The sequence below is a fragment of the Magallana gigas genome, chromosome 2 (genome assembly GCF_963853765.1).
Source record: "Magallana gigas chromosome 2, xbMagGiga1.1, whole genome shotgun sequence".
NCBI classification, from domain to species: domain Eukaryota; kingdom Metazoa; phylum Mollusca; class Bivalvia; order Ostreida; family Ostreidae; genus Magallana; species Magallana gigas.
This window is the reverse complement of record NC_088854.1, coordinates 47,980,072-47,997,553: the sequence shown is the minus strand read 5'-3', so window position 1 is coordinate 47,997,553 and position 17,482 is coordinate 47,980,072. Positions and strand designations below refer to the sequence as shown.

Sequence of the window (17,482 nt, the reverse complement as noted above, 5' to 3'; positions counted from 1 at the left end):
ATGCAAAACATGCACTATGCATCAATTATTTTAAATGCACATTTTTAACATGAAAAGGAACTTAGGACCTACAGGAAGATTAGAATCATGAGTCAAATCGAACTAACAGATCTGAATCTGTGTGGCTCCAATTTCACTTTAAATTTTCTAGTAACATAAAAATCTTTTTAAATGAAAAGTAACCATATACTTTTTTACCTTTAAATTGTTAAACACTATTACGAGATGAACAGGAATACACTAATTGATTCAGGGGTGAAAACCCCTTTTAACTCTGTTTAGAACATAAATAAGAGATTGATCAATCTGGGTATATATCTTGTAGCATTATGGCCTTCAAAAAAAACTTTTAATTTTTTGGGGTGAAACAGAATTGCAATGTATTGTAAAAATAAGGGGAACATTTCAATTTCAAAATTAAATTGTAGAAACTTATCTCTAAAAATACAAAAATTGAAAAAGAGTATGTGTTTATATTTCATTCATAAAATTTCAGACAGCTGTTTGTAGAAGTTAACTAAAGTTCATCATAAAATAATCAATGGCTGTACCATCCCCTCTCAACTTCCTCCATTAACTTGCCCCAAGTATCAACTAGCCCAATCACAGAGAAATTCAGTTATCTTTTTATATCATGATGACATTCATTGGTGTTGTAAAAACAAACTCTCTCAAGATTTCTTTACTGAAGAATAGTTTTATACACAAAACAAGTCATGATATTTGAGTACCAGTACCGGTAATTGAATAAGTACCTTTATCAAATATATAGTTAACAACATATAACACATAACCAATGGTTCAGCCTGCTGGTTACTTACTTAGTTATATCATATTAAGTGATAACTTATTTCTCTCATTTGATTGCATGAGATAAATGTATTCACCCGAAAACGACTGAGACAATTAAAATATAGATCTGAAAAAAAAAAATGGCTCTTAAAGTACAACTTAATATCTGTAATAGCTCACGCTACATAAAACTTGTTTATCCATATTCTAAATTATGCATGAGTATAATTCCTTTAATATTATTGATTTCTAAAAGACCTTTGAAGCGACAAAGGTTGTGAATACTTGTGATACTGCAAGTTGACAAAAAGTGCAGGTTTAAATGTAACATGGATCCAATCTAAAATTTGACACATCTTTCAGAGCTAGAACAGCGTAATTCAAGCAATTGCTGTATTCTCTTAACACACAAGGAGAAAAACCAGCACATAAATGTTTTTGTTGCTGAAGTAAAGTGTTCCTGTTTTTTCAGTTTTTCAGAATAAACATAAATATTTAAAGAACCAATTTGATGCTGTGTTGAATCAGCAGATATTGTCAAGAGAGCAGCACGGCACGTGTTCATGTATTGCTTCTGTTGGAGATTTGTTCCTCCAGTTTTCATAATAAGCTGCATCAACTTTCTAACACGGTGGTAAACTCTCTATATCCATGGATAAACATTATAATCCCAGAGTTGGGGGGGGGGGGGGGGGGGGGGAGAGGGGGTTAGCAGTAGGAAACAATTACTTACCACTGTCGATTCAGCTGCTTTGTCTCTCTCTGGATATCTGTAAAGACCCAACAGGAATAAATTACTCACTCTATAAGCTCACTTAAACTAAAAACATAAACAATGAAAGATTAACAGGTACACAAGTATTTGTTAGCAGTGCAAACTGGTACAGCAAAATTATACACAGATTTACCATGCCGATGGGTCTTAATCCTAGCAAAATTAAACACAGTTGAATTTTACCTTAAACTAAATTCAAAATCATGACATACATATGGGGGATATGTTATGCAACATTACAATTCAGTGCACTTTTAGGTTTGTTTTTTGTAGATCTGAAATTCTATGCCTCAAATTAAGCTTTTTGTTTGTTTTCATAACACTGTCATATTTCCATTACAAAATATTCTGTCGATACATCATAATAAACACTGAATGTTTCCACAACAGTCATAGAAATATGTGTTTTCTTCCTATCCGACACCAAACTATGGAATGTTATCAAAGCCAACAGCTGGTTTTATTTTTCTCCTTTGATACACAAACCACTAAGTTAAGTACACTTATGACATCCTTATTATTACTCTGAGCGACAGACTGTACACTGTAATAATTCATGGCATACTTGTGAAGTGTCAATTGTATCTTTTTTCCTATTTAGTTCAGTATAATGATAAAATGTCATGGCTTTAATGATCGACCATGACCTATTTTCATGGCCTGACAAAATGAGCATAGATTGAGAATTCACCATAGATACCAAACAACTCCATCATTTTCTCATTAGATCGCCAATTATATGATATTAAGTGAAAACAAACATGCTTTGCAGGAACTTTTGTTTCAGATGAAGGAAAATGTCTGCCATGTGATGATGCAGATTTTTAAACTGTTGGCAGCATAATAAAGAAAATTTTAAACGTAAGGATCCTGAAAACTCTAAATGACTGCCAAGAGACACCAGTCGCAAGATGAGATGTAACAGCATCCATTTTAATTCATCTAACAATGAAAAAATATCTCTTTGATGATAAACAATGTTAACAGCAAACATGCCCTTTTTAATAAGTTTAGTTATCATAAAAATCGCACTAGAACCTTTAAGTGGAATGTCAGTAAATAACATCATGATTTTTATCAGTAACTTTAACTGTCATTTTTTAGAAATGTAAATGAATTGAATATTTAATATTAAAAATTTTTTTTACAGGGAATCATGAATCTTTCAAGGACATTTTTTAGAAGTTGTATATTTGCAAGTAAGGGGTATCTATCAAAACAAGAACACCAAAGAAGGTTTAGATAAGTACAAGCAAAATAAAATTGGCTTCATAAATTGTCAAACCAAAAAATCTCCAAATTAAGTAGCTTGATTGTTTTATTTTCAATTCAATTAGTTGTTTTTGCTGCTTAAAATATCCCTCTTGATTTGCAATATGTTTTGTATCTTTACTTTCAAAAACATTATTCCGCAGATATTTTGTTTCCTGGGGGTCAGAGTAATTGGGGAGCCTAAAAATTACAGATTTCTGGGGACAGAATTTAGAGGGTAATTTCAAAGTATGAAAACAAGCTTCTAAGCATTAATGCTTAAAGACATATATGCCAAATCTGTGGCAAGGTAATTTATTGATAACCATCTATGGATGAACCATGATGACTCCACAGTATGTCACATTTTGATTTTGGTGGTGAAAAATGTTTGTGGCTTAACACTTAAACATTAGCACTCATATTGATTACAGAACAATGACAGGACTAGCGCAGAAGAATAGAGATCTTTACCGCAGATGTGATAGATTTCTAGCTGGAGAAGTCCTATCTTCCTCTACATCGGGATTTCCTGCAAGTAAAAAACAAGCAGTTAACAAATATGAACATCGACAGCAACATCTTAATAAGTCGTTATGTAGGACTGGTGAATGCAGAACTTATCGCACACTACATCTGTCTGGGTTCAATGTCACTCTCACATACAGGGTTTATGCAAATGAAGGAACTAATCTCATTAGTAACGAGTCCGCAGAATTGGCTGGCACCGTGATTTTGGTATTCAATTTTCGGAGATCAAACACTTCCTTCAAATGGAATGGGTTACCATCTTACAAGACCGGAAATGTTACATTCATCAATAAATAATTCACCTTAGATTTTTAACCGAGACTATTGATTTTCTGTGACACAAAATACATCATCTGATGGCATATTCTCCACCAGATGATTGCATTTTTACTGGGTAGAAATCAATGCATTTTACATGTTAGTTAAACCAATGCTAATCTGGCCTTTTTTCCCGCAAAACAAAACAAAAATCAATTTTCTTAATAAATATGAAACATGTTTTCAATAATAAATTTTAATTATCAGCCATTCATTTGTTATGTAAATCAATTATTTTTTTCCTTTACAGAATCATTAAATTTTCCCTCTTTTTCTAATGCATAATTGAAAAGCATTGCAGTTTTTGTAAAAACTAATAAATCAAATGAAAAATCAGCATGTCGTTCTTCTGATTTATAATTTTATAATAGTCGGTGAAGGTAAAAAAAAAGCAAGAAAATTTATAGGAAAAGATGAATGAATCAGGAAAATGGAGCTTTCTATTACAAATTTGACTCTGAAGTGAATAAAGATGGAGTTTCTTTAAAGCAGATATAAAATCAATTTCTGTTTGAAAAGCCCAATTTGATTGTGTTGAAGATCAACTGGTATTTTAAACATGTATAAACTTTTTATCCTATGTCCATGATGTCAGAATGACTTGCACCTTAAAATACATAACCTTAAAATGTAATACAATATCTTGTTATTTGATAGCCCAATTCATATCATATTCTTTACTTTTCGATAGAGGATTAAATTAGGGGGATAATCTTATTCAACCAGAAGCTTAGTGTATGCTAGTCGAGCTTTGCACAGAGAGTCCATTACCAGTAATTAAAGTCTATGAAAGCTTTTGTAATGTCAAAACCTGGTTTACCAGAATTCTGGTAAAGTTTTTGAACATTAATAAGTTGCATGTCTAAAAGATATAGCTAGAAGCTATAAAATAAGTTTAAGAGTGTTAGCCAATAATACAGGTTAAAGGAAAATGGTTAGTACATGGATGCCAAAATTATTGTCTGAGGCAAAAGCAAATGTAGTATCGGTATTCCCTACCAAGGTAAAATACCGATATATTTACTTGTAAACTTATTTCTATTTTTGTATCCCTATTCATGGTCAGTTTATTGATATCAATAATAATCTCATAGTAGCAAAAATCGATATTTCAAGAGGACCAAAATAGAGACAGCGAAGTGCCCTCTGTTGTTTACAAATGCTTTCTACACTCTTTACGAGGCTCCTCAATGCTCTGTGTAGACAGAGCATTTGGTTAAATGAAACTATTATAAAAAATCTATTCCACAGCTACCAAATTTTAAAATAGTTTTAAAAACTAGGTTGAATAGTTTTTCTCACATATCATCGGTGTAAGATCGGTTTGTCCAATGTTACTGTAGACAGCAGCTTGAGATTTTTCTGTCTTACACTGTGTATTACAATGCAACAGTAACACACAAACACACATCACTGCTATAAGGAAATGATCAATGTTGGAATGTGCTACTCCATGTAGTAATTGTTTCACTTAACTAAATTCAATTTATCATATTTTCATTGACAAAATTGTCATATAACCTCACTTTGACTTGCTTTATACATAGTAGAGCAATAAGCCTAAAGTAAATTTCTTAACATGTCATCACAGAAGTTGTCAGACTGTTTCCTAATGTAAAATAATGCAATTATCATTCATTATATACTTATGTGGGAAAGTGAAATTCCACCTTGGTGCCAAGATCAGGGTCTAGGACTCAGCAAAGCCTTGTCCTAGGCCATGAATCTTGTTCCTTCGGTGGAATTTCACCATCCCACACTTGTAATAATGATCTTTTTCCACAAACCTCTGTGCTGCTAATAGGGCATTTCCTGCCAGAACCTAGCTTATATTTTTAAAAAAATCAGTAGCTATTAAATTTATTCCTTAAATCAACACCCAACTTCTGAAGATATTTATAATACTTACTTTTGGTTTGGAGTTCAGATGCATTGCTTTCCTTCTGGAAAGAAAATTGAAAAGCAATTAGTATAGGCAGTCTAGCAAGATTTAAACATACCTGTAAATTCTATAATCATTAAAATTAGATTGAATTCCTCAATCAATATTATAAGATCTATTTATTTATAATGATTCATTTACTCTAGGGAACCATGTATCCTTCATTTGATAGGATATTTTTATCTGAGTTGATATTCATTTTCACTTTTCTATAATATTTAGTTTCATTTTTGTCGCCTTTTTTTTTTTTATCATATTCCATTGTAATCCCCTTTTGTTCCGTGCAATAACCACTACATCTGTTACTTCCTAACAACTTCATTCCACGCTACAACATGCCTTTTTTCAACCAGGCAATCAATAACAAAAAAACATTATTAACCTCGCATCCACACAGTCTGTCTTCATCTCTTTAGCATATTATATAATATTTATATTTTGTCAAGGTTTTAAACTGAACTTAATGTCAAAACATAAACCAATATAGGAATATTTGACATTAATTAAGAAAGTAATATAGAACGTGAGCAAAAGTTTAATAGGTATATGCCTAAAAAAAAATTTACATAATTTTTTATTAAAAGTAGCAAATGTTGATCCAAATTTAATATTAGTACTTAATATTTTTAAACTATATTCTATTTTTCTTATAATTTATTCATAAACAGACACACTTTAATTGCCAATTATGTGCCTTCCTTCTTAAAATATGCAACCACTAGATGCTGGATGATCAGGGTTGTCTCTAAAAATTGAAGTAGAAAGAGGAAATGAACAAGTAGCAGGGGGTCTGGAGGTCTTGCTTATAGCTACATTGTGATTGAAATGCAATAATAGCCAGGTAATTAAGGCATTAAAGGCGGGGGAATTCCCCGCCTCCCGGGTCTTAGAGACAACCCTGTGGATGCCATAAACTTTTGTGACTCTTTACCCTTTCTTAAAATTTATATTTATATAAAACATATTTTGATTGCTATTTATATGAAGTCCTGTTAAAATTTTCCATAAACTAGTGGGACTCTTCACCCTTCTTCCCTAAAATACATGAATTTTAGAGATTTTTGTGTGACACTGATCTTCTAATCTCATCCCTACACTAAATTGCTGGTTGCCACATTGAGGTACCTTAAGTGTGCCATGTACCTTAAGTGTGCCATGTACCTTAAGTGTGCCATGTACCTTAACTGTGCCATTGGTGGGTGGACTGGATGGAAATGGAAACTTCATTTCGTCTTTGTGAGGTGTCTGTATTGCTGTATGAGGCTGATGCCACTGGGTCATTTCCTGCAAAACCATTCAAAATATAAAGTCATATTTGCTCTCTGGATTGCAATTTTATAGAACTATTTAAAAACGTTTAGTCTGGTTTACAATGTAAATTAAACAAATATTATCTTATATACATTGTAATTAGTTACCGCACAGGCACCTGACGTTATATATTTTTCTCAAAATAAAAATTATTAGATATAGGGCATTTAAATTATTATGAGAAAAATATATAACATCAGGTGTCTGTGATATACCAGTAGATTCTTTTTAAATTAATTTTTTTATAGCTTTTCAGTATAGATAACAAATTGATACACGTAAATATCAGCATACCTTCAGAATTTCTTCAACACTATGATCTGTCTCCTAAAAGTACAAAAAGAGGGAAAATACTGCAAGGTTGACCATTTTAATGATAGAAGTAAACAGTTCTTTTACATTTTCAACTTTTGCCCAAAATTACTGTGAGGAATACCAATATAAAGTTATGGTAAAAATAAACACCAATCAATTCATAGTATGTACGTATTTACATAAGATAAACCTTCTTGCATGGTCAACAAAACACCCCAGTAAATACTGATTGTGTTTATATGTTTTATGCATTAGCCTAAAATATCACCTGGGTTAAAACAGTAAACATACTGGTTATGTTCTGTATGTTATTTTTATTACCTGGGGTAAACACACCGGTAAATACTGGTTGTGTTTTATATAGTTATGCATTAACCTATTTTTTAGGGTAACCTATTTCAATACCAAAACTACCCATTAAACCTATTTACCACCTCTAACATTCACGTAGTTTGAAAAAATACTGGTAGTTGATTTTCTAATGTGTAAAGACTCTTACTAAAGAGAATTCATTAGCCAAGTATGTCAAAAGCATATTCACCAGAAGGTTTTCCAGATACATTTAGAAGATGTTCAGATTTTTGGTAAAGAACAATTTTGTATACATGTACTAGTGTATATAGATTCTGTTGTTGGTAGGGATCCTTGCATACCATCAGATATGGGAGAGGGAAGGGGAGGGGTGCAGAGCTGTACATATCTTGCGGTTGTCAAGATCATTATGAGTGAGATAAAACTATAAAGAAGAGAATCACATGCCTGTAGTGGTTTTACACCATTTATATAAAATTACCTTTTTAATATGGAGACGTGGAAGATTGGCATTTTTGGGTTTCAGTAGGCCATTTGTGGGCTGGACTTTAATCTTGTTGGTGCTGATTTTTCCCTTCTCCTCACTGCTGCATCCATTGACTGGGCCATTCTTCACTGGCGTGACCTGTTCCCTTTTGACAGGGCTAGGGGACAGGGTTTCCTTCTTTCCTTGGTGATTTTGGTTTTGATGATCTTGTTTGTGGCCACTGGACAAAGTGGACGATGGAGCAGGTGGATGTAATTTCTTGTCTGAGGTGGAGATTTGATCATGCGATGCAGTGTTACGCTGTTTCTCAAGGTAACCTTTGTAAGAATATGATTTTGAGTGATTTTTGGGGTTCGATTTCTCTTCTACAGGTCTTTTGGCTCCGTCTGTAGTCTCTGGTTTAGGTTTTGGATATTGAGTTCTATGATCTGGTCTTTTTGTGTCAACATTATGAAAGGGCATCCTTTTGTCCTTTGGTAAGGGTGTGGCAGGTTGATGGGTAATCCCAATAGCATCAGAATATTCCGGCCTACACTTCCCCAAGGTGTCTTGCACCCTCTTGGCTATTGGGTCAATGGTAGTCTACAAAGAGGTTCAAATACTTAATCTTAACATCATGGCAGACAGACTTAAAAAATATTTCCCAGTTATAAAGTAAAATTCAATCTTGTTGAGATTTTAGTGATCATTTTACAGCTCAATAAATAAGATTGATTATTCAAACTGGCATTCCAGTGATTATCATTTAATTTGTTGCATTATCAATAATGATCTGGAATTTCCAGTTGAAGTGTTACACCCACAGATGAATGGGCCTTCCAGTGTTAGTGTTGGGTATCAGGATACACAACACTACGCCATTGGAAGTGAGTACTATGATAAGTTGAGGGTAAACACCGAGACACAAGCTGTGATGAATGTCACATTTCTAACAGCCCCAGCAGTTTCGTATCTCGCGGGCATCCTTTTTTAATGATAAATCTGCCATAAAATTATTGTCAAGAATTCAGGAAATTTTATTGATTTTTCTAAACTTTACTTGCTAAAAATATCCTGTTTGCATTGTCTGTAACTAACCAAACGATCATTCACTTGATTAAATTTCCCATTAGAGTACATTATTCACCCCACCTCTTTTATTGCAATGAAATCTGACTTTTATATGATATAAAGATAAAAATAATTCGAAATCAAATTACAGTGTTTATAAACCGTTATATGTAAATAATTGCTATATTTAAAAGTGGGTCAATTTCATTCCTGATGTCATAAATAATACAATATTTCGACCATGATAATCTGAAGAGGTGTACCTGTTCTATAAACTCACTACCTGCTATATTTGGTATTTTTATCTTCAGCCCCCATGTTTACCAACACAGAAATAGCTCTCTCTCTGCTTTAGAGAAGTAAACCAACACCATAGTGTGAATGTCGAAAGCCATTCAATGGTACGCATACGAATACTTAATACTACAAGTGACATTAAAATTGGAAACGTTCCACAAGAACTGCTCGTGTATAAGGAAGAGATTCTTAAATAATCTATTACCAAACTGGCAATCAATCAAGCAGTGACAATACAGGTGTACACCGGCTCCCTCTCTCACAGTCTCCTAACGCGGCTTAAAAGGTAAACAATCTGCCAATACCTTGCACATTGGCCGTAAAGGCTTTGGAGTCACTGTGATTAAGGATAACAAATTAACAATTTTTAAATAGCCCAGTGAGATTTAATGTTAAAAGATCAGTAGAAGAAAGCAGGGGCACATCAATTATTCATTATACTTGTGTCTGTCTTCATGCCTTGCTGTTTTATTTGATCACAGACATACACAGAGACACCTGAATTGCTGCATGTAATATGGGGATTGTTTGGACTCCATGCAGGCCCTCTTCACCGAGCTTCTGATTAAGTGCTCACACTTACATAACTAATTCTAATCTACCAGCTCAATCTACTTTTATCTTACTTCTCCACCTGAAACTGCTTTTACACAGATAGAGCTGTTAGGCTGATAAGAATCTGGTACCTTTTTCACTGGCTCTGAGAAAAGGCCCGTATTTGTCGGAAAGACATTTTTCCTCTGCTCCTCCTTAAACATCCGAGCTTGTATCTCCCTCTCTCTACGTGCTTGCTCTTTTTTCTTCTCCATGCTGCAATTTAAATTCAATTTCTAGTCAATATACACAATTGATACTAATAAACACTCCTCTATATCAATCAAATTAGTTAAATAAACATTGGATCTGATGTATCTAATGTACGGTACCTAACCATATACACAATTCAAAGCAAGAATTCTGACACACGCACGTAAATACACTATGCAGTCATCCATAGGCCAATTCTATAAATGATCACTGAATATATAAATCCATCATTAAATAGAACTAAACCAGAAAATGATACTGAATCGGGAATAAGAGGATTTTTCCTAACCATCCTCCATACAGGTAATTCACTATTTACGTGGATAAATTTATCACAGAGTGTGTTGACACTGTTAAAAATGCACAAACGATGATCATAATGTCTTGTTCATTTGAATGTAGGTATGAATATTCCAATGTCTTATGACACATAGACTGTAGACATGATGATTTATGAACAGTGCCGCTTAGCGAGTGTAAACAGATAATATATGAGAGATATTCCTGCACTGCTACACATCAGCTGTCTTCAAGCCAGCGCTATACCAACAGAACATGCACTTCATTATTCAGATTATTCAATGAATAAATATCCTTTCTTTTGTTATCTTCACTTTGAAATGCCATCAATCAATGTATTTGTAGGTAGAGCCGAGTATTGACCAGTCACTGAACCACACAGTGCAGCCAGACTCTGCACACACACGCTACACCACCCACAAACTCAAGTTCAAGGACGTATACCTACACTGACAGTAAAAAAAAAACATTCTCCACTTCACAACAAAACTGTGTAGAGTAGCTCCCATTAAAATGATAACTCACTTCAAACTTCACTTGAAATTACCTTCTTTTATAAACTTTACTGTTTACAGTTCTCAAAAGAACTAGTTTTCTTGAACTTAAATACATGTAGTAGTAGTACAAGTACTCATCCTTACTCATCAAAATAAGGCCATCCATTGTTCCTTTTCATATTTTATTTTTAGATACATACTTATAATAAATAGTTATATATAGAGTGTACATCATTATCAATACAAACTACAGCAATTCTTAAGCCATATAGTTTCTAAACTTACTGGGGTGTGCTACCTATTATTGGTTTCGAGGTTAATTGTAGGCTTAAGGTAATATGCAATAAAGTACAGTTATTTATATCAAAAAATATTAAGGGGCTTTCTAAACAGCCTAAGAAAAAGTCGACATATGACTCATAAAATCACTTGGTAATAATTCAAAAACAAGACTCCTTAATAGTAAATGATGATACAACTAAGCATTTTGGATTTCACAAGCCATAAAACACAAACAAATCTATTATCAAAATAAATCATCTCCACTCAAATAGGTTTTGAAACCTTGGTAACTCACAGAGAATTCATAATTAATCTACAGCAGATCTTAATTGCTTAAACTTGTATATGTCATAGGAAAATTAATATTTAATATAAAATTAGAAATCCTGTTTATAAGTGCACCACTGACTGCAATGCTTGTGCATTGTTTATGCAGATTCACTGTCTGTAACGCTAACACAAAAACCATAATGATGAGATTCTGCAAGAATCTGACTCTGAAATCTGATTGAAAAATTGATCCTTCCCAGTCTTTACCAAAGACACCAAGGAGTATCATTACAACATAAAAGCCATTCATTTTCCACCATCTACTCCCTAAAAGATAATGAAGATCAATATATCATGTGCCAGGTATAAAGTAAACCTACTATCTACCTGTTAAACCTACCTATGCCGGCTAAGAAATTATGGTGAGAAATCTCAAGAGAACATAAACAAAAATATGTTTCTCCTACTTGAAAACATTTGAATATTAAGCATTTCTTTTCTTATAGTGCAAACTTTTCACTTCAGAGCTGAAGAAAAAAGGCCATTCAAGGAAACAGTAGTGGCACTGATAAATGCAGCATGGGCACCGCAAATTAACACCAAGTCTGTCCCAGATCCCAATTGCAAGACACACTGCATCAAAGTCTGAGCAGGATCCATCAATCTGGCTTCAGTGGTTGACCATTAACATGCAGTATTTAGGGTGATGATGATGAAAATCATCTTTGTCATGAAAGTCACTGACTGGTAACAGCAGAAGCACATCTCGGATCTGATCTAATCCAACCAGACTATGTATCAGCACTTCTTAGTGTATGCCACAACACACCAGAATAAATTACGTAAAAACTAGTGCTATTTTCGAATCTTTGTGCAGCCAAAGACTGGAGTTGTTACTAAATGGTTTTCGGTTCACAGTAAATTCATATTAATAGCTAGCTTTAACATGTGTTTTATGTTTCATATTCTTCAGCACAAACAGGACCTTTAATATCCACATTAAGATGGGTACACATATAGGAGTCGGGGTTACTCTGACACTTATAGTACATGTGTGTAGTTACACCGCAAATGGTTACAGAATAGAAACAAAGACCTTTATAGTTACCTGTGTTCATTTATCACCTTTTATATACAGTCAAAGGACTGACCTAATTTTGCCAGGAGCAAAACCGCTATTTCTAAGAGACCCCACAATAAAGGAAATTTTGGAGTCATTTTTAACCAAAACTTTCATCTTTTGATTGTTTACTGTTTGTACGCTGTTTAAAATTTGGGACAAACAAAATACCGTCACTGGTACAGAGCTAGAGTTTCACTGAAAACCTGGATGCAACAGTTGGGGCAGGTCAATGTAATGCACTATACAATATGTACAGTTGTTGACTATATAACATATGTTTAGAATAAGTAGTTCTGCACTCAACCTTTGTTAACTTCATAAACTGAAGGAGAAAGCTCCCTCTGAAAAATAGTCTCTTCTGTTCATTGTTGAGCAAGATAGCGTAGTTAAACCTTAATTATTGGAATTTACCAGTCTATGTACTTATCAGGTCCTCTAGCATAGAATATAAACAAACTACAGAGGGTACTTGGTACAGTACTACAAATTTTTTAGCAAGTTTCCTACATTGAAAAAATCTAACTTTTGGCAAGGATCCAGGATCATTTCAATGTAACAGTTTAGCACTCTACTAACACAAAGAATAACTAGATGTACTTAATAGTGTCAATTAATTATGACATATTAATATTCCAACCACCATAATTTTCATCCAAACAATTTTCATTTCATTACACAGTAAAATAGAGGTTGAAATCACCATTCAAACTATATCTGTAAGAGAATATAATAAATCATCGGTAGTTTTTTGTAAAACGAGACAGGGCAAATGTTAATCAATCTAACCATTTCAACTTTTGTACGTGATAAAATATCGGCGCAAGAAAATCGAACATGTTTGGCCAGACCACGAGATTCATAGCCATCACTTGATGCATGATTAAACATTCATAAGGTCAAACACAGGAAAATGCAGTAAACAACACACTATTCAAGAAACCTTTGATTTTTCACATCTTTTGGAATATCACATTTGAGCACGATTGTATTATGCATGTTTCATGTTTTAAGGATTAGGGTCAAATACATTTAAAATTGATAGGATACTATGATTCTATCGCACTGCTGTGCCCAATACACTTTAGAAAGCAATACATGTATGATTGGCCATATATGGATGTCTTTGAGAATGGTGTGTTACCAATAGAAATGATAAACAATTCTGATATACACTGAATTCTTAAGATATGAAGAGATTTAAGAATTTTTTAAGGAAAATATATAAATGTACATAATAACTCTTTTACTGTATATACCTTAGAAGAATGAGATAGAGTCAGTGAGCATTAATTAGAATTAATAGCTGGAGGTCTTTTAGATCAGACATTGGAGACTAAGCTCCCATTATTTAGTCTAGGATGATCTTGATTTCTAGATTTTCACTACAGTTATATGGCTTTACCTGTAACTGGTTACACCCAAATACCTCTGAAAGATTATTGTTACAGCAAATTTTAAAGTTAATAAAGGTTGCAGGTTGTGTATATTTACCATTTCAACTTCTGATAATGATTGAGCCAAAAGACATCATTATATATTTGTTATTTGGAGATTGGATATAGATGTAACAGTTTGACCTCTAAGAGTACATCTCCCAATAGTGTCTTATCAAAGCAACCTAAAGATTGACACATTTTCGTGGCTTCAGTGGTTATTTTACCTATTATGTTTGCATTAATCTTATTAACAAGAGTACACTAATTTCAACAAAGAAAAAATTCATAAACAGTCTACATTTTTAAAATATGTAGAAACTTCCATTCTGTTTTGCACTGAACACAGACATTTAAATTTGCACAGTACTGGTAGAACAAATGCAAAAGCCTTGACATTGTGCATGCTTGAATTTCGTACATTTTTCAGAATGTACTAGCTGCCCTGATGTACATCTGATTCTGATAGAATTTGCTTTTCTTATAAAACTTTAGTGCAAAAGGTATGTGTCTATAGTGCAAAACTGAACAGAAGAAAAACACACACTATAACTGCATCACAAAAAAAACACATGAACAAATAATCAACTAAACCAATACAATGAGGGATACATACATGTACACACAAGGCAAGACTACGCCACCACATCTGTAAAACCTATGTAGATGCAGGACAGTCAATAAAATGTAGAAATTAGGAAAACAAGTTCAGATTTAAGAACCCTTTTTGAACTCATGTAGAAATGAATGGTCGTTATTCTCTCTCCGAATTAAACAACAGTTAGAAATCTGCTTTAAATAGAATGAGTGTGAAATTTATTCTAGAGAGGCTGACCTGAACATCACTCATGAAAAAGTTTTCACTTAAGTTCAACACACGCTTATTCAAACCACAGGAAACAGAGAAAACAACTATATTGATAGATAATGTACACAAAATCTAATTTTGAAGTCCAAGAATGTGAAGCAAATTGAGTTGATGATATACCCATAATATTTGGTAGCAACCAAACAATTTGGAAACCACCAACCATACTTGTTCTAAGAATGAGTTAAAAACAAAGATCCATATGTGCAGAATCAAATAAGGATCTGCATGGATCATCACATAAATTTCAAAAATATATATCACTTTTCAAAAAAGAGTAACTTTACTTATACTGTGTTAATCATTTCAAACCTAATAAGGTATCAATGTGCTTACCCAATAATACCCATGTATTATACTAAACTATGGGGTAACAATTTTATAACATCAATAACTAATAGAGTGGAACGATTTCATACCATACTGTAATTATAGAAGAAAACAACCTACTTATACCAACATAGTACACCTGAAGTAAAGGTAAAGCTGAATACTCTACGATTTGTGATGGGATATTTTTTTGTCATAAAAGCTGTGTTTTTATCCTATTGACAGAACTTAGGGGCTAAAAACACCATATAACTTGATGGATAATTTTTTTAATGAAAGATCCAATAAGATGGAATAGATATATATAATGCATTTATTGAGAAGCAGGAACACAAAAATAGCGACCCTCAAGATGTGTTTCAAGACTATTATGAATGCCATGATGAACAGAAAATAAGTTATAGTGGATACTTAAGTGCTTTGAACAAGTTTCTATTACTCCATACAATCTATTGGTCTTTTTGGTCTTAAGTACTACGTCATTTACAAGTCTTATGTGAAAGATGATCATTTCAAAATGACACCCATGTATCTTGCCCAGCCATAGATACCAATAAATAAATTCTGAACTTTTTGTATTTCCTAATGCATACATATTTACATCATTTATAATATATACTTCATAAACTTCAAAATGTTGTTGTTTGAATTGAAACCTTGAATGTGGTACTAAAAATGCCACTCGATTGCTGGTACAGAGTTTTAACAGTGAATTGATAAGTACAATATATTCATGTAATAATTTCATGAGGATGCTCAATGTTCATTCTATTTCAAATTATCAAATATGAAATAGCTTTTATGTTCAACTTGTTGAATGCCTTATTTCATTTCAGTATGCATCCTAAAAAATTTATGGCAAATTTCACAGATTATCAAATTGTAACCACGACTTCAACCAAGTCAAATCCATTCTCATAGGGATATTACATTCTATCATATACATATGGGTTGTCTTGGATATAAAAAGGCATTGAATAATGGACTATGGGATGTCCTCATTTACTCTAAACACATGCAAAGGAGGGTTTCTGCAAGTGTTAAGGATTTCATCAGAATTATGCATTTTCATTCTGATAATTTTAATAAAACCATTTTGGTCTTTAGTTGACCATATCAGAACAAGGCCAAAGACTAACTTGGAACTCGGTGTCATTATAGTTCAACACTCCTTATATGGATGTAGTGCATTTGTGGACATTCTTTATTTACTAACGTACCTGTTTCTTGCGTCCATTATTATATAAATTTATAAGACTGTTCCCAAAGTAAAATCTTAGGAATATAGAGAAAATGTTAGTGACTTCATGTCATTCCACGATGAAGTGGTCCCAATATGTCTATTTCGTTTACATTTTGACACAAGTTCCATGTACGTTTCACAACACAAATACTGTTCAAAGTCGATTTTCTGCATGAACAAGTTTCGCTTCGAACATTGGAAGTTCCATCAGTCATTCGTACAAACAAGAATTGAGAATTTTCACAAAGATAAATATAATTTCTGGAGTATTCAGCAGTTTTCCTCCATTATTACCCTATTTACAGATGTTCGGAAATATAAGGCAAATTCTTCCGCGACGTCAACATTCTCTTTTGCAGCACAATCTTGACACATAAATGGCGTGATTAACAAGTAATAGTTTATATTCTCACAACTTAAACAAAATATTAAATAACAGACAACCTAATTACCGTTATTTGATCCGATAAAATTAAATCAAGTGAAATAATATGGATATTCTTATCACATCGGAGTAATGTTTGAAGAAGTAAAGAGTCAACATCGCACTTCCTCGGACCTTTCCGTAATTCGCTTCGTTTGAATAGCACCGGAAAGTTCCGAAAGTAATATTCCTGGGTTTGGTCAGGCGCGAAATTATAAATTTAGTAAAACGCAATGTTTTTCATATTGGTTATAATTAAACATTAATGAAAATGTTGAACTGTTCGTAATTGTAAGATTTGTATTGTTTGCAAATATCTAAAGGATTAATTAATTTATATGCACGGTTATAGTAAGTTCAGAAAATATTAAATTATAGACACCATATCCAAAACATTTTATTTTTATTCATTTTGCATATATTAAAAAAGAAACCAAACAATAAATTGTCTGTAGTGTGGTAATGTTAATCAATGATTGTTTAGGAAGTCTCTGAATGATTTTATTGAACGTTCCTGGGGGGTT

At 33.0% G+C, this 17,482-nt stretch overlaps 1 protein-coding gene across 3 annotated transcripts in view; it reads right to left on the bottom strand.

The window, feature by feature from the left end:
• Positions 1-17,003, bottom strand: part of LOC105329853 (AF4/FMR2 family member 4) — a 32,842-nt gene extending 15,839 nt beyond the window's left edge. The window contains exons 1-8 of one of the 3 annotated variants that reach the window (XM_066076927.1): positions 16,512-17,003; positions 10,068-10,191; positions 8,029-8,616; positions 7,215-7,247; positions 6,771-6,893; positions 5,577-5,610; positions 3,293-3,350; positions 1,526-1,562 (exon numbers count right to left, since the gene is read on the bottom strand). In XM_066076927.1, coding sequence (XP_065932999.1) covers positions 1,526-1,562; positions 3,293-3,350; positions 5,577-5,610; positions 6,771-6,893; positions 7,215-7,247; positions 8,029-8,616; positions 10,068-10,191; positions 16,512-16,528 — 1,014 coding nt within the window. In that variant the 5' untranslated portion in view covers positions 16,529-17,003. Of the gene's footprint in view, positions 1-1,525; positions 1,563-3,292; positions 3,351-5,576; positions 5,611-6,770; positions 6,894-7,214; positions 7,248-8,028; positions 8,617-10,067; positions 10,192-10,307; positions 10,331-16,511 lie in introns of those variants that run through there. The other 2 variants (XM_066076929.1, XM_066076928.1) reach the window with 2 other exon arrangements.
• Positions 17,004-17,482: the final 479 nt, after the last annotated feature.